The sequence below is a fragment of the Centruroides vittatus genome, unplaced genomic scaffold (genome assembly GCF_030686945.1).
Source record: "Centruroides vittatus isolate TY-2023 unplaced genomic scaffold, ASM3068694v2 contig_2359, whole genome shotgun sequence".
Lineage (NCBI taxonomy): Eukaryota > Metazoa > Arthropoda > Arachnida > Scorpiones > Buthidae > Centruroides > Centruroides vittatus.
Window position 1 is genome coordinate 123,591 of NW_027121480.1, and position 16,883 is coordinate 140,473.

The following is a 16,883-nucleotide window of genomic DNA, read 5'->3' on the forward strand; positions in this document are numbered from 1 at the left end:
ATGTTATTAAATTTATTGATATTATGATTATTTTATGGAAAATATATACACTAGCAGGTGAGTTTTGTATTAATTTTATACATAGCTATTAATTCTCAGCTAATAATATTTCTAATAACCATCTTGACTCCAACAGAACTAAAAACTTTTAATAACTAAACAAATGTTTTCAGTTGTGTTGAATGTTTGTTTAATTTAAATCACAAAAAGTAAAAAATTAAAACAGAAGTTCAAACTTTACAAAATGACCGTTACACTGTTCTACGAAAGCCAATTATGTCAAAACCGATGCTATGCACATGCATAACACTATTGATGAATCAAAAATCTGTTTTTTAAACAAATATTAAGAGTAAATCATATACTAATTTCACTTAATAATATATTCATTTTGGAATAGTAGGGAAGTTTATCATTCTCTGTCTTCTAAACTTATTCTAATTGCTTTGTTCTTCATTAATTTTAAATTTCTTTCATTATCTCTTTGTCCACTTTAGCCTTTTCCTTACTAAATCATATTGTAGTTTAATTAAAATATATATTAAACAGTTTCATTTATCGCACATTTATTCTGGAGAAGTCACTGGAAATAGACTTGTTTCCAAATTTTTTCAACTGTATTTTATTTTTTAAATTCTTAATGATTTACAAAACTAACACAAAATTCTAAGTTATACAACAAAAGTATATCCTAAAAATATATTAAAATGAATATATATGTATGTTACAGATATCATTATCACTCCTGGAAGCATTCAAGCATTGTATAAACTTAATGGAGTTAAAACATGATGAATGGAAGTCAGATTGGGATATTTTATTTGTATCCATGATTGGCAACTTTCCTGTCTTACATAAACCACTTTTTCTTCATCTTTGGCAAAAATTGGTAACTTTTATTTCTTCAAACGAATTATTCAGATATATAACAAATTTAATTGACGTTTTATTCTATAGACTCGTCATAATGATGATGATTCGGAAATTTATGGTTTATCTCATCTTTTAATAAGAATAACTGAAAGAACAGATATTTTTCCACAAGTATCACATGATAATTTATCTGATGTTACTACATTGTGTAATGCAATTTTCACTTTGTTAAAACTTGAAACTCATCAGTTAATGTTAAATAATTTAAAGTAAGAATTAATTTTTGATTTTAAGTATTTATAAGATTTAATGTTTAACAATGATAGATTAAATTGCATTAATATATTAAATAGAATTGATGTAGATTAAAGTATATTAGTTTGTATTTATAAAAATACAAACGAAAAAGAACCTATAAATTATTAATATAATTTCAATTATGTAGGTTATCTACAGTTTATTTAAAGCAAGTTTCGAAGATCGTAAATGATGAAAATTATTTAGTTCTAATGCCATCAAGTCTTGTGAAAAAGGTAATTGCTTTTATCATATTATATATAAAACATAATGTAATTGAAATGTAAAAAAAAATGTTTTTTCTTAGTTTCAGTTCATAGCTGTTCGTTTACATCCAGAATTAAGAGAATTAATCCAGAATGACATTTCTGTTGACAAAACTGATATAAAATTTGATGATGTCATTCACTTATTTCATTCAGATTTAATCCTCAGAGCCTTGGATGAAACAAAACTTTCATTAAGAGATTGGGTTACTTTTGAAGCTGAAGTTGAACCTTTTCAAGATAATTTTAATGCTTACGAAAGGTAAAATTTAAATCTCTTTACATTTATATTTGATGTTATTATATAAAATGTTCATGTTATATAAAATAATTAACTTTTAGGTGTGAATATTTTCATTGGTGTATCTATTGTATTTTCTTACCCAAATATACTGTACAAGATGTTTGTTCGTGTATATTTTCGGTTATTACTAGTAAAAGTGGGGTTCCTTCATTTTGTCAACTCTTATTAATTCTTCAGGTATGTATTAAAATTTATTGAAATATGAAAGTACAAAGTACATTTTTTTTCTTTCTAGACTTCTAATCACAGAGATTACATTAACTACTGATAAGATTAACTGTATTCAACTGAAATATATTGTAATAATGATATAATATGATGTTATATTATTTCATTCCAATGAAATAATACAATATAACATCATATTATATCATTAATGAAAAACATTTCTGAATAAAAAATATATGGTTTGAAAGATGTCTGTTTCATTGAAGATGAAACAAAAAATAGCATTTTAAATGATTTATTTTAGAAAGCATAATGTATACATTAACTTAAATACAATACTTATAAGTTTTGCACAATAAATTGTTTTTAAAATGCAAATTTATCAGTACCATTTATATAAATTTTTATATATTATAGATGTAGTCTATATATTTATCATCATCTATGTTTTTAAATTACTGTTTTTTTGTGTTATTTTTATCATAATTTTTCTTTGTTTTATCTTACATTCATATGTTCTTGGATAATGTTGTAAATCATAGTACAGTCAAACCTCAGTTTTTGAACTTAATTCATTCCTAAATGTTGTTTGAAAACTGAAACAATTTTTCACATAAGAAACAATATAAAATCTTGTTTTTACTTTTTTAGCTGTATTTCAAGCATAAAATGCCTGCAAGTGCAATATAATATTATATGGATGTATACAGTGGAACCTCGGTATACGACCTTAATCAGATCCTGATGTTTGGACTTATACCGAATAGAACGTATACCAAACCAACCTTTCCCATAAGAAGTAATATAAAAAGGCTTAATCCGTTCTCGTGTAAAAAAAAACCTTTTGATATGGTATATTAATTTATGGTAAAATAATTTAAACACTGTTTGAGCACATTAATAAAAAAAATAAATTTTATTATAGATTTACCCTTTCGCAGCGTTAGCAGATTTAATAATGTCTTTATTTTTCACGATTGTCGATATTGTCGTTCTTGGAATACGGTATGCAACAGTTAAATCTCGAACACGCATGCCGCCTTCATATTTCTCGACAGTCTCTTTTTTCAGTTCCTCTAGTCATTTTTTTAGTTTTCTGTTGCTTTTCATTTGCCTTTTTGCAATTCATGATTAATAAAAATAATAAAATTTTACTTACAAATTAAAATTAGAAGAAATTTAACAAAGTTATAAACCATGGCACCACGAACGTCTAGTCTGGTCTAGTACACCGATAGTGCTACTTGTTCTGTTCATAGATGGCGAGTATAATTGAATTAAGTCGTATACCAAGCAAAATTTGTTTCATCCAAACAGGACGTATTCCGAATCGGATGTATTCTAAAGCAGACGTATACAGAGGTACCACTGTATATATAATTAATATATATATATATATATATATAAATTAATCAAAAACCAAAATCATCACTTTACAAAATGTGCTATAGAGACTCAACTCTGCTTGGATGAAATATAACCAAATCAATCAAGATTGTCAGCAAGTACTTTATCCACGCTTTCAAAAATATTAGATTTCAATTGCTTTGATTTAAACTTTAATTTAAATTAATTAATTAGTTAATTTTGATTTTATTTTTAGTTTCAGTTTCGGTGTAAAAACCAGCATTTTAATTATTATTTTATTATTCTTTGTTTTAATTAACTGGCTATTGAATATTACATATATAATATTAAATTAATAATTTTTTTTATTTGAGTTAAGTGTCAATTAATGCAGTTTTTATTAATTAATTTAATTTAAATTCAATGACTATGCATATGATAAATGGACTATAGACTCTAGTATACCTTTTAAACACAGCCGTTTATTGCTAATATTCTAACGTTTTCGGTTATTTTTAATAACCTTTCTCAAGAACAGTTACATTCGAATGCGGTCGTAAAAATTTGAACACGTCGCCAATCGAAAACGAGCTTTTGAAATGCATTTCAAAAGCTCGTTTTCGATTGGCGACGTGTTCAAATTTTTACGACCGCATTCGAATGTAACTGTTCTTGAGAAAGGTTATTAAAAATAACCGAAAACGTTAGAATATTAGCAATAAACGGCTGTGTTTAAAAGGTATACTAGAGTCTATAGTGCAAATCTACGCAGTCTTTGAAGAGTATATAATATGATAAATGGAAATAGTATCTTACCCACATGTGCATTGAAATCTAATTTAAATAACAATGTTGTTGATGGTTTTTGTCATGCTGTCTAATGACGAGGGGGCGATTTTGGTACCACTAACTTCTAAATCGGTAGTCTCGTCGTTGATTGGTCACGCCATCAACGTCTTTAACACAGGAAGTATAGGGTGTTCACTGTCTGTGTCTCTCTAATCTGTGGTTGGCTCTAGCTGAGTAGCTTGTTTTGCAACTGTGATATCATACAGCAACCAGGGTAAATATGGTGTTCAAAATTTTGTTAAACCAAATTGTTCAAAAAATGAGGTGTTCAAAACCTAAGGTTTGACTGTATTTTAAAAATATTTCAATAAGGATATATATTGATTAAAATAAACTATGATTTTTTAAATGTTGAAATAAAATCATTATTATACGAACGGAACAGTAATATATATGACTCTGTTATGCAAAATAATTCATTTAATTTTCTCATGTAAAAATTTACTAATGAAATCAAACTATTGTGAAATGTCAATGTTATCTTATATCTTTCTTCTATTAAAAAAATTCTTATATTAATAAAAATAATGTAAAAGACAAAAATTACTTCAAGATAACTCTTATCTTAAAAACTGATGGCGTCAGATAAAATCATTCATTTAATTATTTGCACTGTATATATCAGTACACGGAAAGTTTATCTCCATTCTTTTCCGACGTTCGGAGGCTAAAAATTCTACAGTATTCTAATCTGCTTTTCTTTTAAAAAAACAATTTTAATTTTATTCGGATTTGTTTTTTAAAAGAAAAGCAGATTAGAATACTGTAGAATTTTTAGCCTCCGAACGTCGGAAAAGAATGGAGATAAACTTTCCGTGTACTGATATATACAGTGCAAATAATTAAATGAAAAAAATTTTTGTTTTTTATTCACAAAATTAAAAAAAAAACGTATTTTTTGGCAGCCAAAGATTTTCACCTTAATCAAATTTCTGTTGCAAATAAAACTGTCATTTTTGAACCAGAATTTGAACCTATAATTTGGAAAAGTATAGACAAGCTTTACAATTAAATTTACTATTGGTATAAATTATTTGATAAAAATTACACTAATTTATTTGATCTGTTTAAATTTTAACTTGTCAGATAGAAAGAAATTGAAAAATTTGATGTTAATTTAATTATTAAATGAGTTAAATTATATAGGTTGGTTGCAAATTTTCTACTACTGCTACTACTACTAGTGTTATAATCAAATGCACATCCTTCTCGATGATGTTGGATGGAACTGTATTTTCATTACTAGTTTAAGCAATTTATTTTCATTTTGGATCAGATTCATCTATAACAGCGGTTCCCAACCTTTTTTTGACCAGGGACCATTTTGATTTCATTGTTGTTAGCTCCCTGCTAACAACAATGAAATCAAAATGGTCCCTGGTCAAAAAAAGGTTGGGAACCGCTGTTATAGGGACCACAAGGTTTAAGAAAAATAAACTGTGTCAATCTGTAAATAAACTTTAATCAAAACTTTCAACATAAGTAATCGTTAAACTCGAGTAACATGCTTTAACAGTACTATTATAATAGAAAACATAACATTTTTAGTAAAAATTAAATTCAGTTTGTATCAATGTGGGAATAATAATTTAAAATGAATAAAAGTTTTAAATCTTTCACGGACCATATTTTAGCTCTTGCGGACCACCGGTTGGGAACCTCTGATCTATAATATAAAATTGGGACAGTTAATTATGCTAAACATATATCTATATAATTTATGAGAGATTATATATATCATAAATTTATTAAAAAGTAAAAAAATTTTTCAGGAATTAAGTTTATCTTTAACCTTGCCTGAAAATAAAGAATTACCATGGCTACTTCAAGAATTTAAAGCAATAACTGAAGTAAAAAGTGCTTCTAGCTATGTATCAATTAGCATCCAACATCAATTAACTACATATTTTAGGTAATTTAGTTGTAATACAATAAAAGTTTTGTATATTTTTAGTTCGTTTATTACTTTGTTATTAAATATTATTATACCATTTTATAAGAACAAAAATTTTAAAAATCCAAGATGAAATATATTATAAAATTACAAAAATGAATACTGCTACAAAAACACGAAGTCTTTTTCATGACCGTGTCAATGGGAAGAAATTAATGTAAGTAACCAATATGAAAGAATCTTTTAAACAGCATGTAAAGGAAGGGTGATGTGTTCTGACGCTTGAAATGGAAGTGTGAAAGACATCAAAATGTTTTTGTATTAGTCTTCATTTTTGTAATTTTACATTAATTATTATTAAATAAACAAACATTTAGTTAAGTATATATTGTCATGTAGATGGGAGTGAACAACAATAATGAGTTGTTTGTAAACACAAAAGGGTTCTTTATTAATCCACAGAGCATACTACCTCTGCAGTTTGCAGTACCAGAACTAACTCAGTCTGCTAGCTCGTGCTTTTATTGCTCGAGGGGACATTCCCGAAATATTCAAATGACAGTTAATTAACATACAAGAACCTTCTCAAAACTTTGAGAAAGCGAACATAAAAGAACAAAATCAATTTACAATTGAGTGGGTTCGAACCAGAGACCTTCCGATTTGTAGACCAAGACAATAACCACTATACCGTGGTGCTTGTCGGTTGAAAACAAAATGTGGCATTATTAATATTGTTTAAAAACTTTTTAATTTTTTTGTATAATGCAAAATTTTACATTAATATTATGAAATTTATCATTTAGAATCGTAACTCTTCTTCCACCATATTTGTTTTATTCCAACAAAAAAGAAGTGATTAATGAATATTCTTTGAATACTTTGAAAGAAATAGTTCAAAATATTCTGGTGAGTGAAAACAATATTTGATCATTTTTTTTCACTGTCTTATATTTATTTTATCAAACTGATTATTAAAAAATAATTTTAATATTTTAGTTTACTATATTTATACAGATAAAAGATGATTTTATATTTTGATAGATAATGAATGAGTAAATTTTATTGTAACTAATTATATTTTATTTAAAATTTATATTAAAGTAAAAAACTTTAATTTAGCTTAATAACTAAAACAGTAGTTTTAATCAACTCATTTTACCCCATATTTGGCAGTTTTGTATATTTGTAGCTCTATGGTTAGCTGCTTAATATGATTCAGATCTAATCTTAAATGGTTAAAAGACTCATTATGCTCAATCCTTTTGGTATAATGCAATTTATTGGGTTTAGTTCATTAAAGACTTGGAAGATGTAAGTGCTTGAAATTTTTACTAATCAAACGATTGCTGTAATTAATAATTAAAAACTAAGTAATTTGGTAGTAGAGGTAGACATTAGGAGCCATCTTTTGTCTATGTCTAGTACCAAATTATTTAGTTTCTAATTATTAATTATAGCATAATAATAGCCCTATTAATTATGGCATTTGTTTGGCTTAGTATCAACACATCGGGCTTCAGGATGTTGATATTTATGCTTACAATTTTTTCACAATCCTTAAAGATTCTTAAAAAGTATTTAATTTTTGAGGAAGACGAAGAGTCATGAGTTATTTAGTTTGCTTTCATATCAATGTGGTACCAACTTTTGTGAACTTTTAAGAGAAATTTTCATTTATTTTATCATTACTGAGAATAATATACAGTATACAAGACTACAGGTCAATCTCTGTTTGATGTCATAACTCATAACTTAATTCAAAAAGGAACAAAATCAAATATTTTGTTTTATATAAGTCATAATTTTCTATTACTTTAACTTTTTTTCAGGAAAATGATAAAATTTTATAAATTTTTTCATCTTAATTAGTTATAAATTCAAAAATTTCATCATAATATTTTAACTTTATTAATAACTAAATATGCAATTTTGAAAATTATAAATAAATTCTAATGTATAATATTTATAATTTTACTTCATAAAAAAAAAAAAACGTTTAATTTGATGTTCTCTAATTTCTAGAGGCCTTATTTTCTTGAAGTTTATTCATTCCCTCAAAATTTAACCAGTTTCTTATGGAAAGTAAATATCATTTTTTTATATATATAATAACTTTTTTAATAAATAAATAAATATAATTTAATTGATTTTATTTTATAGGGAATTGCATCATTAAGTTATTCATCATGTAATGAGCTATTAATAGAAGATTTATTGAACAGTACTCCTGTGTTGATTAGTTCTTTGGTTATACACTGGTCGACAATTGGAACAGTTCTGTTAAAAATGGTTTCACAGGATAGTTTTCTAGTTGCTTTTCTTGATAAAGTAAAAGAAGATATAAGCTTGAATCCTATGTAAGAAAAACACAGTTAAAGTATAGATTAAAAAACCTTAATATTAATTTACATAACATTAATAATAGTTGATTTTTTTTTAATACAGTATTAAAGTATGTTAAAAATTAATGATGTATTGAACTTTTACAACTGTTAATATAATTATTTCAAACTATAAAATTGAAAACTAAATAATATGTTATTTTATTAAGAAGTTATTAAGATGATAACATAAAATTAATCATAATCTAATTCTAATGTGTAAGTATATTAGACAAAATACTGCATAACAATCAGAAATTAATTTAACAGCAAATTGTCATCATATACTACTAAATGTAAAGTGTTATTTAAATAATAGAATAATTTATTTAATTTTATAAAGTGGAGCACTGTTTATATTTTTCACATCTATATGTTGTTCATCATTTATACATCATTTCTTTTATGATAAAGATAGCTACTGTAATATGCTTTTAGAAAGCGTGCTCAGAATTTCTAGGACACATTCTTTGTTCTATTCTTGCATATCTCTCTTCACATTTCTGAAATTAAATGGCATAAAATTGACCCCATCAAATGGATTGGCTCTCAGAAAGATATAAGTAGATTATTGACTAATTATACATAATTACAAGAAAGGGAAGACTACACATTTGTAATTGCTTGTAAATCAAAAGAGTGTATAAACAAAAAACATTTCTCTACAAAACAAATTTATTTCAGAAATTATTCCAGCATACAATTATAACATAGAATATACATTAAGAACTGTTCTAAAATTTAAATTTTGATGAACAAAATACTACTTGTTAACAGTAAGCATTTGAGAATGTCAATAGGCATAAGTCATTTTGGATATACAGTGGAACCTCGCTTAACGAGCACCTTGCATAATGAATATTTTGCATAACAAGCAAAATAAGTTGTAAAAATTTGACTTGCTTAACGAGCGATGTTTCGCATAATGAGTGAGAAGGAGAGGGGAAATCCCAGATTGTGCATATGCTCCATCAGTCTGTGTTTAGCACTCATTCCACTAGCATCTCAGTGTCGCTCATGATCACACATTTTTCCAAACTTGTGTTCACACATATAAACATCGATAATCATAGCCTGTTATATAATAAACACACCATCTTGTACTAAATTTAATGACCAATTCCAAATTAAATTTCAGAAATGTCTAAATTAAAAATTAATTATTTATAATTATTAAATTTAATACGAGATGGCAACATAACTGCTACCTCTAGTCAAATTAATTTATAATATTTAATTATAGCCTTTACATAACCCAAGAATTTGGCATATCGTTTGGAGTGTTTATCAAACATATTAGCTATGATTTTTTGTTTTCTGCAAATCAAATTTGCATTTTAGGTTGGTTCATTTCGTGCTAGAAGAAAAGATGATGATGATTCACGCTTCTTAACAATGTATATTGTGTAATTTTCTTTGAATAAACATTATACATAAAATATTTGAGTATTTTTTCGGCATGGAACGCATTATTGTATTTTATATTAATTTCTATGGGAAAAACTGTTTCGCTTAACGAGTGTTTCGCATTACGAGTAAGATTCTGGAATGAATTATGCTCGTTAAGCAAGGTTCCACTGTTTTGCTGTTAATTAGGTACATGAATCAATGGCATATCCAGGATTTTGAGAATATGGGTGCTGCTCAAAGATTGACAGGAGACCAAAGCAGATGTCTCCTGTCTTTTTCAAAGAATGTTATTCCATAATTTTAGAATTACCGTAGTTGTCCAACTTTTTAAAATTGTTAAATATATGATGGGAAATGGATAATATCGAATTGATAGATTGATTATATAAATTATACAAATTATGGTATGATTCTAAAGTAAGAGTAGAAAGATATAAAATCATTACATTTCTTATTTTGAATTTATTTGTAATTATCTTTAGTCTAAGCTCTACACTTTTTAATGTGTTTCTGAGAAATAACGGTTTACTTTCTGTTTGTACACAATTACTTTCTGCTATTGAAATCATGTGATATGTATTTTAATTTTAAAGTAACAAAACTGATTGCTTTGGTATCAAGATGGTGATGAGTATCATAAGCACCACTCCCGGATTTGTCATTGACATGAATTATGTCTATTTAACCACTGACCACTGCAATATTATAAATAATATTGCAGTGGTCAAAAGCCTGAAGACGACCATGATTATGGTCAAAAACATTAGTTTTAACTAAAATTTGTTCTTACTGGGATATAAAAAGGTTCTAGTGTGCTAAAAATATATTGTTTTGCATAATAAAAATATAAAACATAAACATTAAAATAATTGTTAAAAGATGTAATAATGAATTTGTCATAAACTGTTAGTTATTCTGCCATTTTGTGGAGCATCTAGGCTTAAATTTTTATGTTTTCTGATTCATCTTGAGAGATGTATGGTGCTCCACTATAATTAATTTATTGATAAACTTGTAAGTTCTATTGATGTCGTATTCTTTTCGTAAAAATTTATATAGTCATATAGGATAATGATAAGAATTCACTTTAGCAACCTATGTCAATTATTAAATTCAATATTTAATATTAAATAATTAAATTCAAAATTATTTTATAATTTTTGATGACTAAAAATAAAAGATATGTCAGATTGTGCATAAGCATATATATATATATATATTATTTCATTCATAGTAGTTAATGATTTAAATAATTTGAATTTCAGGTGTGAAAATGTTTTTTCTGGGAAAAGTAAAAAATGGATCATTAGTTTGGCATTTGCTAAACAGTTGAATTCATCCTTGGAAACAGTCAATATACCTTTAATGAATGACTTTGAAGTATTTATTGTTATTATTTCTTTTTTTCTTAATTGAAATATATGAATTTTAATTAATCATTATTTTTTAGATACTGCATGTGACATTATATTTTATGATAGCCAAAATAGCCACAGATATATTAAACAATGAAGTAAGTTTTTATTAAAACACATTTTATCTTTTGTATATATTCTCATTTAATATGCTACAGTGAAAATTTTATGTATACAAACATAAATTATAGTTAAAGATATAGTCCATAAATATAACTGTACTGATTATAACCAGTTCAATTATGTAATTTGATTGGATTAATTTATTGACATTAGCTCTAGTGTAACTTGAAGTAATGTATAATCTAATTTAAGTAATGTTATAAATTTGCAAGCCAAAAATACTTGCTCGGAACTTGACAGAAAATAAATTACACAAAAGGCAAAAGCACATTACAGTAAGGACAAAAGCGTAAATGTTTTCCTTGCTCAAATGTCCATATATTACAGGTAATTGTTAGCTTGCTGTTAGTGAAAAGGGAACATTGCAAAGCACTAATGTTCCAAAAATGAAATATCAAAACTGTAGGAGCTTGTATTTAAACTATAGTTAACATTGCTGAAACAATAAATAGCAACATGAATAATTGCATGCTTCAGGTGAAATAAAATACTGCACTGGTGCAGTAGCATAGCGAGGGGGGTCCACCACTTTCAGAGGGGCGTCCAAATGGTCTCCAAGACAAACTATATGTGTTTCTGGAGGGGGAAGAGGGCGCCAATAAAGTGTCGGGTGCCAGTTATGTTCGCTATGCCACTGCTCTGGTGCGAATGAAAGGAAAACTTTTTCTTACCAATCTACAAACACATTTAAGTTCTTTGGAAATTAATTAAAATTAAATCATCATCATCAATGAATAAATTACATCTAAATAGGCACAAATAAAGATGCTACATACTGATGCTAGAAAATTAGTAGTATATTTCCAGTACTGAAGTTTATGTTCATTTGTGAAACATTGGTATATAAAAGATTATTTACATATGTTATTTTAGAACTATTATGATTAACATAATGACATCAGTTATTTTAATTTCAATATTAAAATTTGGGAATTTGATCAATTCTAAAGATATTTAAAATATCCATTGTGAATGGCATAAAACTTCGAAATATCAATGTTGTTTGATGTTAAAATTTCACAAAAAGAGAATTGTAATCTCTTAATATTGAAATGTGATATGTAGCCATTTTGACAAATAATTATTTTATTCAATTTTACATCTTAATTCATGATTTTAGAATTATTAGAAACTAGCAGGTAGGCCCGGCGTTGCTCGAGCAAAAGTAATGATAGCGAAGATTACGTTATAGTCACAAAAGAAAAAGAGTAATTTCATCAACGAACTATTTCTAAAGAAAGGTTGGATTTGAAAATCAAATGTTCTAATATTGTTCGATTTTCACAACTTGTTCTGATTATATCATTCGATTTTCATCGAATGTTCGAAAGAAGAAAGGTCGAGAAAAACCGAACTAATCTGTTTAAATTTGAAAATCGAATATGTTCTAACATATTACTCTTTTTCTTTTTTCTTTTCTTTCAGAACCCGTAAATCTTGCACGTCGCTTTCTCTTGTTCTCCATTGTTACTTAACACTTCCATTGTTGACACTTCCATTGTTACTTAACACTTTGGGTACTTAAATTTGGTACCCTAACTGTGTAACAAATTTCAACTTTCAACTCCTACCCGTTTTAGCGAAAATTAAGATTATTACGTTACAGTCAACCTTACCCGTTTTCACAGAATGCATGAATTGGGTCCCTCCTGTTTCCAGACTAATTACAGAATTTTTAGATGGGTCTAAAAATATGTTCGATTTCTCGCAAAAACGAAAAAAAAAACGTCTTGCACGTCGCTTTCTCTTAACAATTCCATTGTTACTTAACACTTTCATTGTTGATGGAAGTGTTAAGCCTTAAACCTGTCCCTCTCCCCCGTGGAGAGGAATTTCGAAAAATCCTTTCTTAGTGTGCATTCTCGTGACATACCCTAACTGTGTACCAAATTCCAACTTTCAACTCCTAACCATTTGGGCTCTGCGCTGATTATTATTATTATTATTATGTTGGGTTAAGTGAGATATACTCGGTTAACACCGGTGGCTGTGTACTATGCCGGACCAAAGTCAAGGCATAGTAACCAAAACAGAAATTAAAGAAGTGTATCAGTGTGTGTGTCTGTATTCAGGAATTTTCTCACAATATGACATGTATTCAATATAGTGGCCTTCTGTAGTGTGATGTATGTGTTTCTATTCAATTGTAATGTACCCAGGCTTTTGTGTAGTGTGTGTGGTATGACACCTGTAGAGGAGAGAACAACAGGTACAATAAGCACCCTATCCATCCTCCACAGATGCCTTATTTCCTGGGCGAGTTCTGTGTACTTGCTAATTTTTTCAGTGCATGCGTTTTGTATATTGTGAGTGTTTGGAATGGCTATGTCTATAATGTATGTGATTTTATTGTGTTTGTCAATGAGTGTGATGTCTGGTCTGTTGTGGTAAATTGTTTTATCTGTGATTATGGCTCTGTCATAGTACATTTTGTGCGTGTTGTTTTCCAATACTGTCTGTGGAATGTATTTGTAATATAGTTCGTGGATGTCTACTAATTTGTGTTTCCTTGCAAGCTCTTGGTGTATTATATTTGCTACTTGATTATGTCTGTGTAAATAATCTGTTTGTGCCAAGAGCTTGCAACCAGAGGTGATGTGTTGTATAGTTTCTGGCATGATGTGACATTTTCTGCATGTGTCATTTGTGAGTGTTGCATCTTTGAGTATGTGTTTTCTGTAGTTTTTAGTATTTATGACCTGATCCTGTATGGCAATCATGAATCCTTCCGTCTCCCCAAAGAGGCATCCCCGAGCTAACCAGCTGTTTGACGCAGTTTTGTCAACAAAATCATGGGCCAGATCATAAGGATGCCTGCCATGGAGTGCCTTTCGAGCCCACGATTGCTTAATGGTGTCTATGCTTTTTATATGTTGTGTTGTGTCCATATGATGTGAGTGTAAGTTTAATGGTGTGTTATTCGAGTCTGCTAGAGTTACTGCTTTATGTAATTGTGATGTTTCTTGTTTTTTGTAGAAAAACTCTTGCAGTGACTGTATTTGTTTGTAGTGAAGGTTAACTATGTTAACCTTCACTACAACTAATAACTAAGGTTATTATTATGTTGGGTTAAGTGAGAGATACTCGGTTAACACCGGTGGCTGTGTACTATGCCGGACCAGAGTCAAGGCATAGTAACCAAAACAGAAATTAAAGAAGTGTATCAGTGTGTGTGTCTGTATTCAGGAATTTTCTCACAATATGACATGTATTCAATATAGTGGCCTTCTGTAGTGTGATGTATGTGTTTCTATTCAATTCTAATGTGCCCAGGCTTTTGTGTAGTGTGTGTGGTATGACACCTGTAGAGGAGAGAACAACAGGTACAATAAGCACCCTATCCATCCTCCACAGATGCCTTATTTCCTGGGCGAGTTCTGTGTACTTGCTAATTTTTTCAGTGCATGCGTTTTGTATATTGTGAGTGTTTGGAATGGATATGTCTATAATGTATGTGATTTTATTGTGTTTGTCAATGAGTGTGATGTCTGGTCTGTTGTGGTAAATTGTTTTATCTGTGATTATGGCTCTGTCGTAGTACATTTTGTGCGTGTTGTTTTCCAATACTGTCTGTGGAATGTATTTGTAGTATGGTTCGTGGATGTCTACTAATTTGTGTTTCTTTGCAAGCTCTTGGTGTATTATATTTGCTACTTGGTTATGTCTGTGTAAATAATCTGTCTGTGCCAAGAGCTTGCAACCAGAGGTGATGTGTTGTATAGTTTCTGACATGATGTGACATTTTCTGCATGTGTCATTTGTGAGTGTTGTATCTTTGAGTATGTGTTTTCTGTAGTTTTTAGTATTTATGACCTGATCCTGTATGGCAATCATGAATCCTTCCGTCTCCCCAAAGAGGCATCCCCGAGCTAACCAGCTGTTTGACGCAGTTTTGTCAACAAAATCCTGGGCCAGATCGTAAGGATGCCTGCCATGGAGTGCCTTTCGAGCCCACGATTGCTTAATGGTGTCTATGCTTTTTATATGTTGCGTTGTGTCCATATGATGTGAGTGTAAGTTTAATGGTGTGTTATTTGAGTCTGCTAGAGTTACTGCTTTATGTAATTGTGATGTTTCTTGTTTTTTGTAGAAAAACTCTCGCAGTGACTGTATTTGTTTGTAGTGAAGGTTAACTATGTCAATCAGGCCACGTCCGCCATCTTTACGTGGAAGGGTTAATCTTTCTGTGGCAGATTTAGGATGATGTTGTTTATGCTTAGTAAGTGTAGTTCTTGTTTTCCTTTGGAGTTGCTCGAGATCTGTGTGAGTCCAATGTATAACTCCAAAAGAATATGTGAGTACTGGGATGACATATGTGTTTATTGCTTTAACTGTGTGTTTTGCATTTAACTGTGTTCTGAGAATAGCATTTAACCTACTTTGGTATTCTTTAATCAATCTTTGCTTTATTTGTGCATGTTCTGTTAGTTTGGCCTGTTGGAATCCTAAATACTTGTAGAACTCGCCCTCTTCCATGGATTCAATAATGTCTCCATTTCCAAGTGCAAAATCTTCTTTCTTCAGGATTCCTTTTTCTATGTGAAGTGTTTTGCATTTATCTAGGCCAAATTCCATTTGTATGTCCTTGGTGTATGAATGTGTGATTTGTAGGAGTTGATGAAGTTGTTTTTGTGTGGATGCATAAAGTTTTATGTCATCCATGTACATGAGATGTGACAGTGTAAACTGTGTTGTTTTTTTGTGTCTGATATTGTAACCATATTGCCTGTTGTTTAACAAGTTGGATAATGGATTCAAGGCTAGGCAGAACCAGAGAGGACTCAAGGAATCTCCTTGAAAAATTCCTCGCCTAATAAAAATTTGGTTTGTTTGTATGGAAGTGTTACTAACCCTCAGATGTAGTGTTGTTCTCCAGTGCTGCATAGTGTTTTGAAAGAATGCAATGAGTGATGGATGTATTTTGTACATGTGTAGGATATGTAGCAGCCAACTGTGTGGAACACTGTCGAATGCTTTTCTGTAGTCTATATATGCCATGTGTATGTTTCTGTGTTGTTTGTGTGCTTGCCGTAGAATGACTGAATCTATGAGTAACTGTTCTTTGCATCCCCTGTGGTTTCTACGACAACCTTTTTGTTGTTCTGTTAGAATGTCGTGTTCTTCAACATGTTTGTATATTTTGTTTGCAATACAGGATGTCAATAATTTGTACAGTGTTGGAAGACATGTAATTGGTCTGTATTGTGTGGGGTCTGTGGTATTGTTGTTTTTAGGTTTCATGTAGGTGATGCCCTGAGTAAGAAAATTTGGCATGTCTTGTGGATTGATGATGATGTGTGTTAGGTGTTTAGCTAGTTCCTGGTGCAGTGATGTGAACTTTTTGTACCAGAAATTGTGAATGTTGTCTACACCAGGTGTCTTCCAGTTGTGTGTTCTGTTAACAGTGTATTGGAAATCATGTATGTTTATTTCAGCACAGGGCATAGTTGGTATGTTGTGCAAGTTTCTGTTCTCCTCCTCGATCCAGCCTGCATCGGCATTGTGCGTGACAGCACTGGACCAAAGAGAAGACCAATATGTTGTGAGTTCTTC

At 29.3% G+C, this 16,883-nt stretch overlaps 1 protein-coding gene across 2 annotated transcripts in view; it reads left to right on the forward strand.

Moving 5' to 3' along the window:
• Positions 1 to 16,883, forward strand: part of LOC136971213 (Fanconi anemia group A protein-like) — a 40,141-nt gene that overhangs the window by 20,378 nt on the left and 2,880 nt on the right. For both annotated transcript variants that reach the window (XM_067265687.1, XM_067265686.1), the window contains exons 14-24: positions 731 to 889; positions 958 to 1,142; positions 1,319 to 1,406; positions 1,478 to 1,698; positions 1,779 to 1,917; positions 5,877 to 6,016; positions 6,805 to 6,907; positions 8,024 to 8,083; positions 8,162 to 8,358; positions 11,058 to 11,172; positions 11,243 to 11,305. In XM_067265687.1, coding sequence (XP_067121788.1) covers positions 731 to 889; positions 958 to 1,142; positions 1,319 to 1,406; positions 1,478 to 1,698; positions 1,779 to 1,917; positions 5,877 to 6,016; positions 6,805 to 6,907; positions 8,024 to 8,083; positions 8,162 to 8,358; positions 11,058 to 11,172; positions 11,243 to 11,305 — 1,470 coding nt within the window. The remainder of the gene's footprint in view (positions 1 to 730; positions 890 to 957; positions 1,143 to 1,318; positions 1,407 to 1,477; positions 1,699 to 1,778; positions 1,918 to 5,876; positions 6,017 to 6,804; positions 6,908 to 8,023; positions 8,084 to 8,161; positions 8,359 to 11,057; positions 11,173 to 11,242; positions 11,306 to 16,883) is intronic.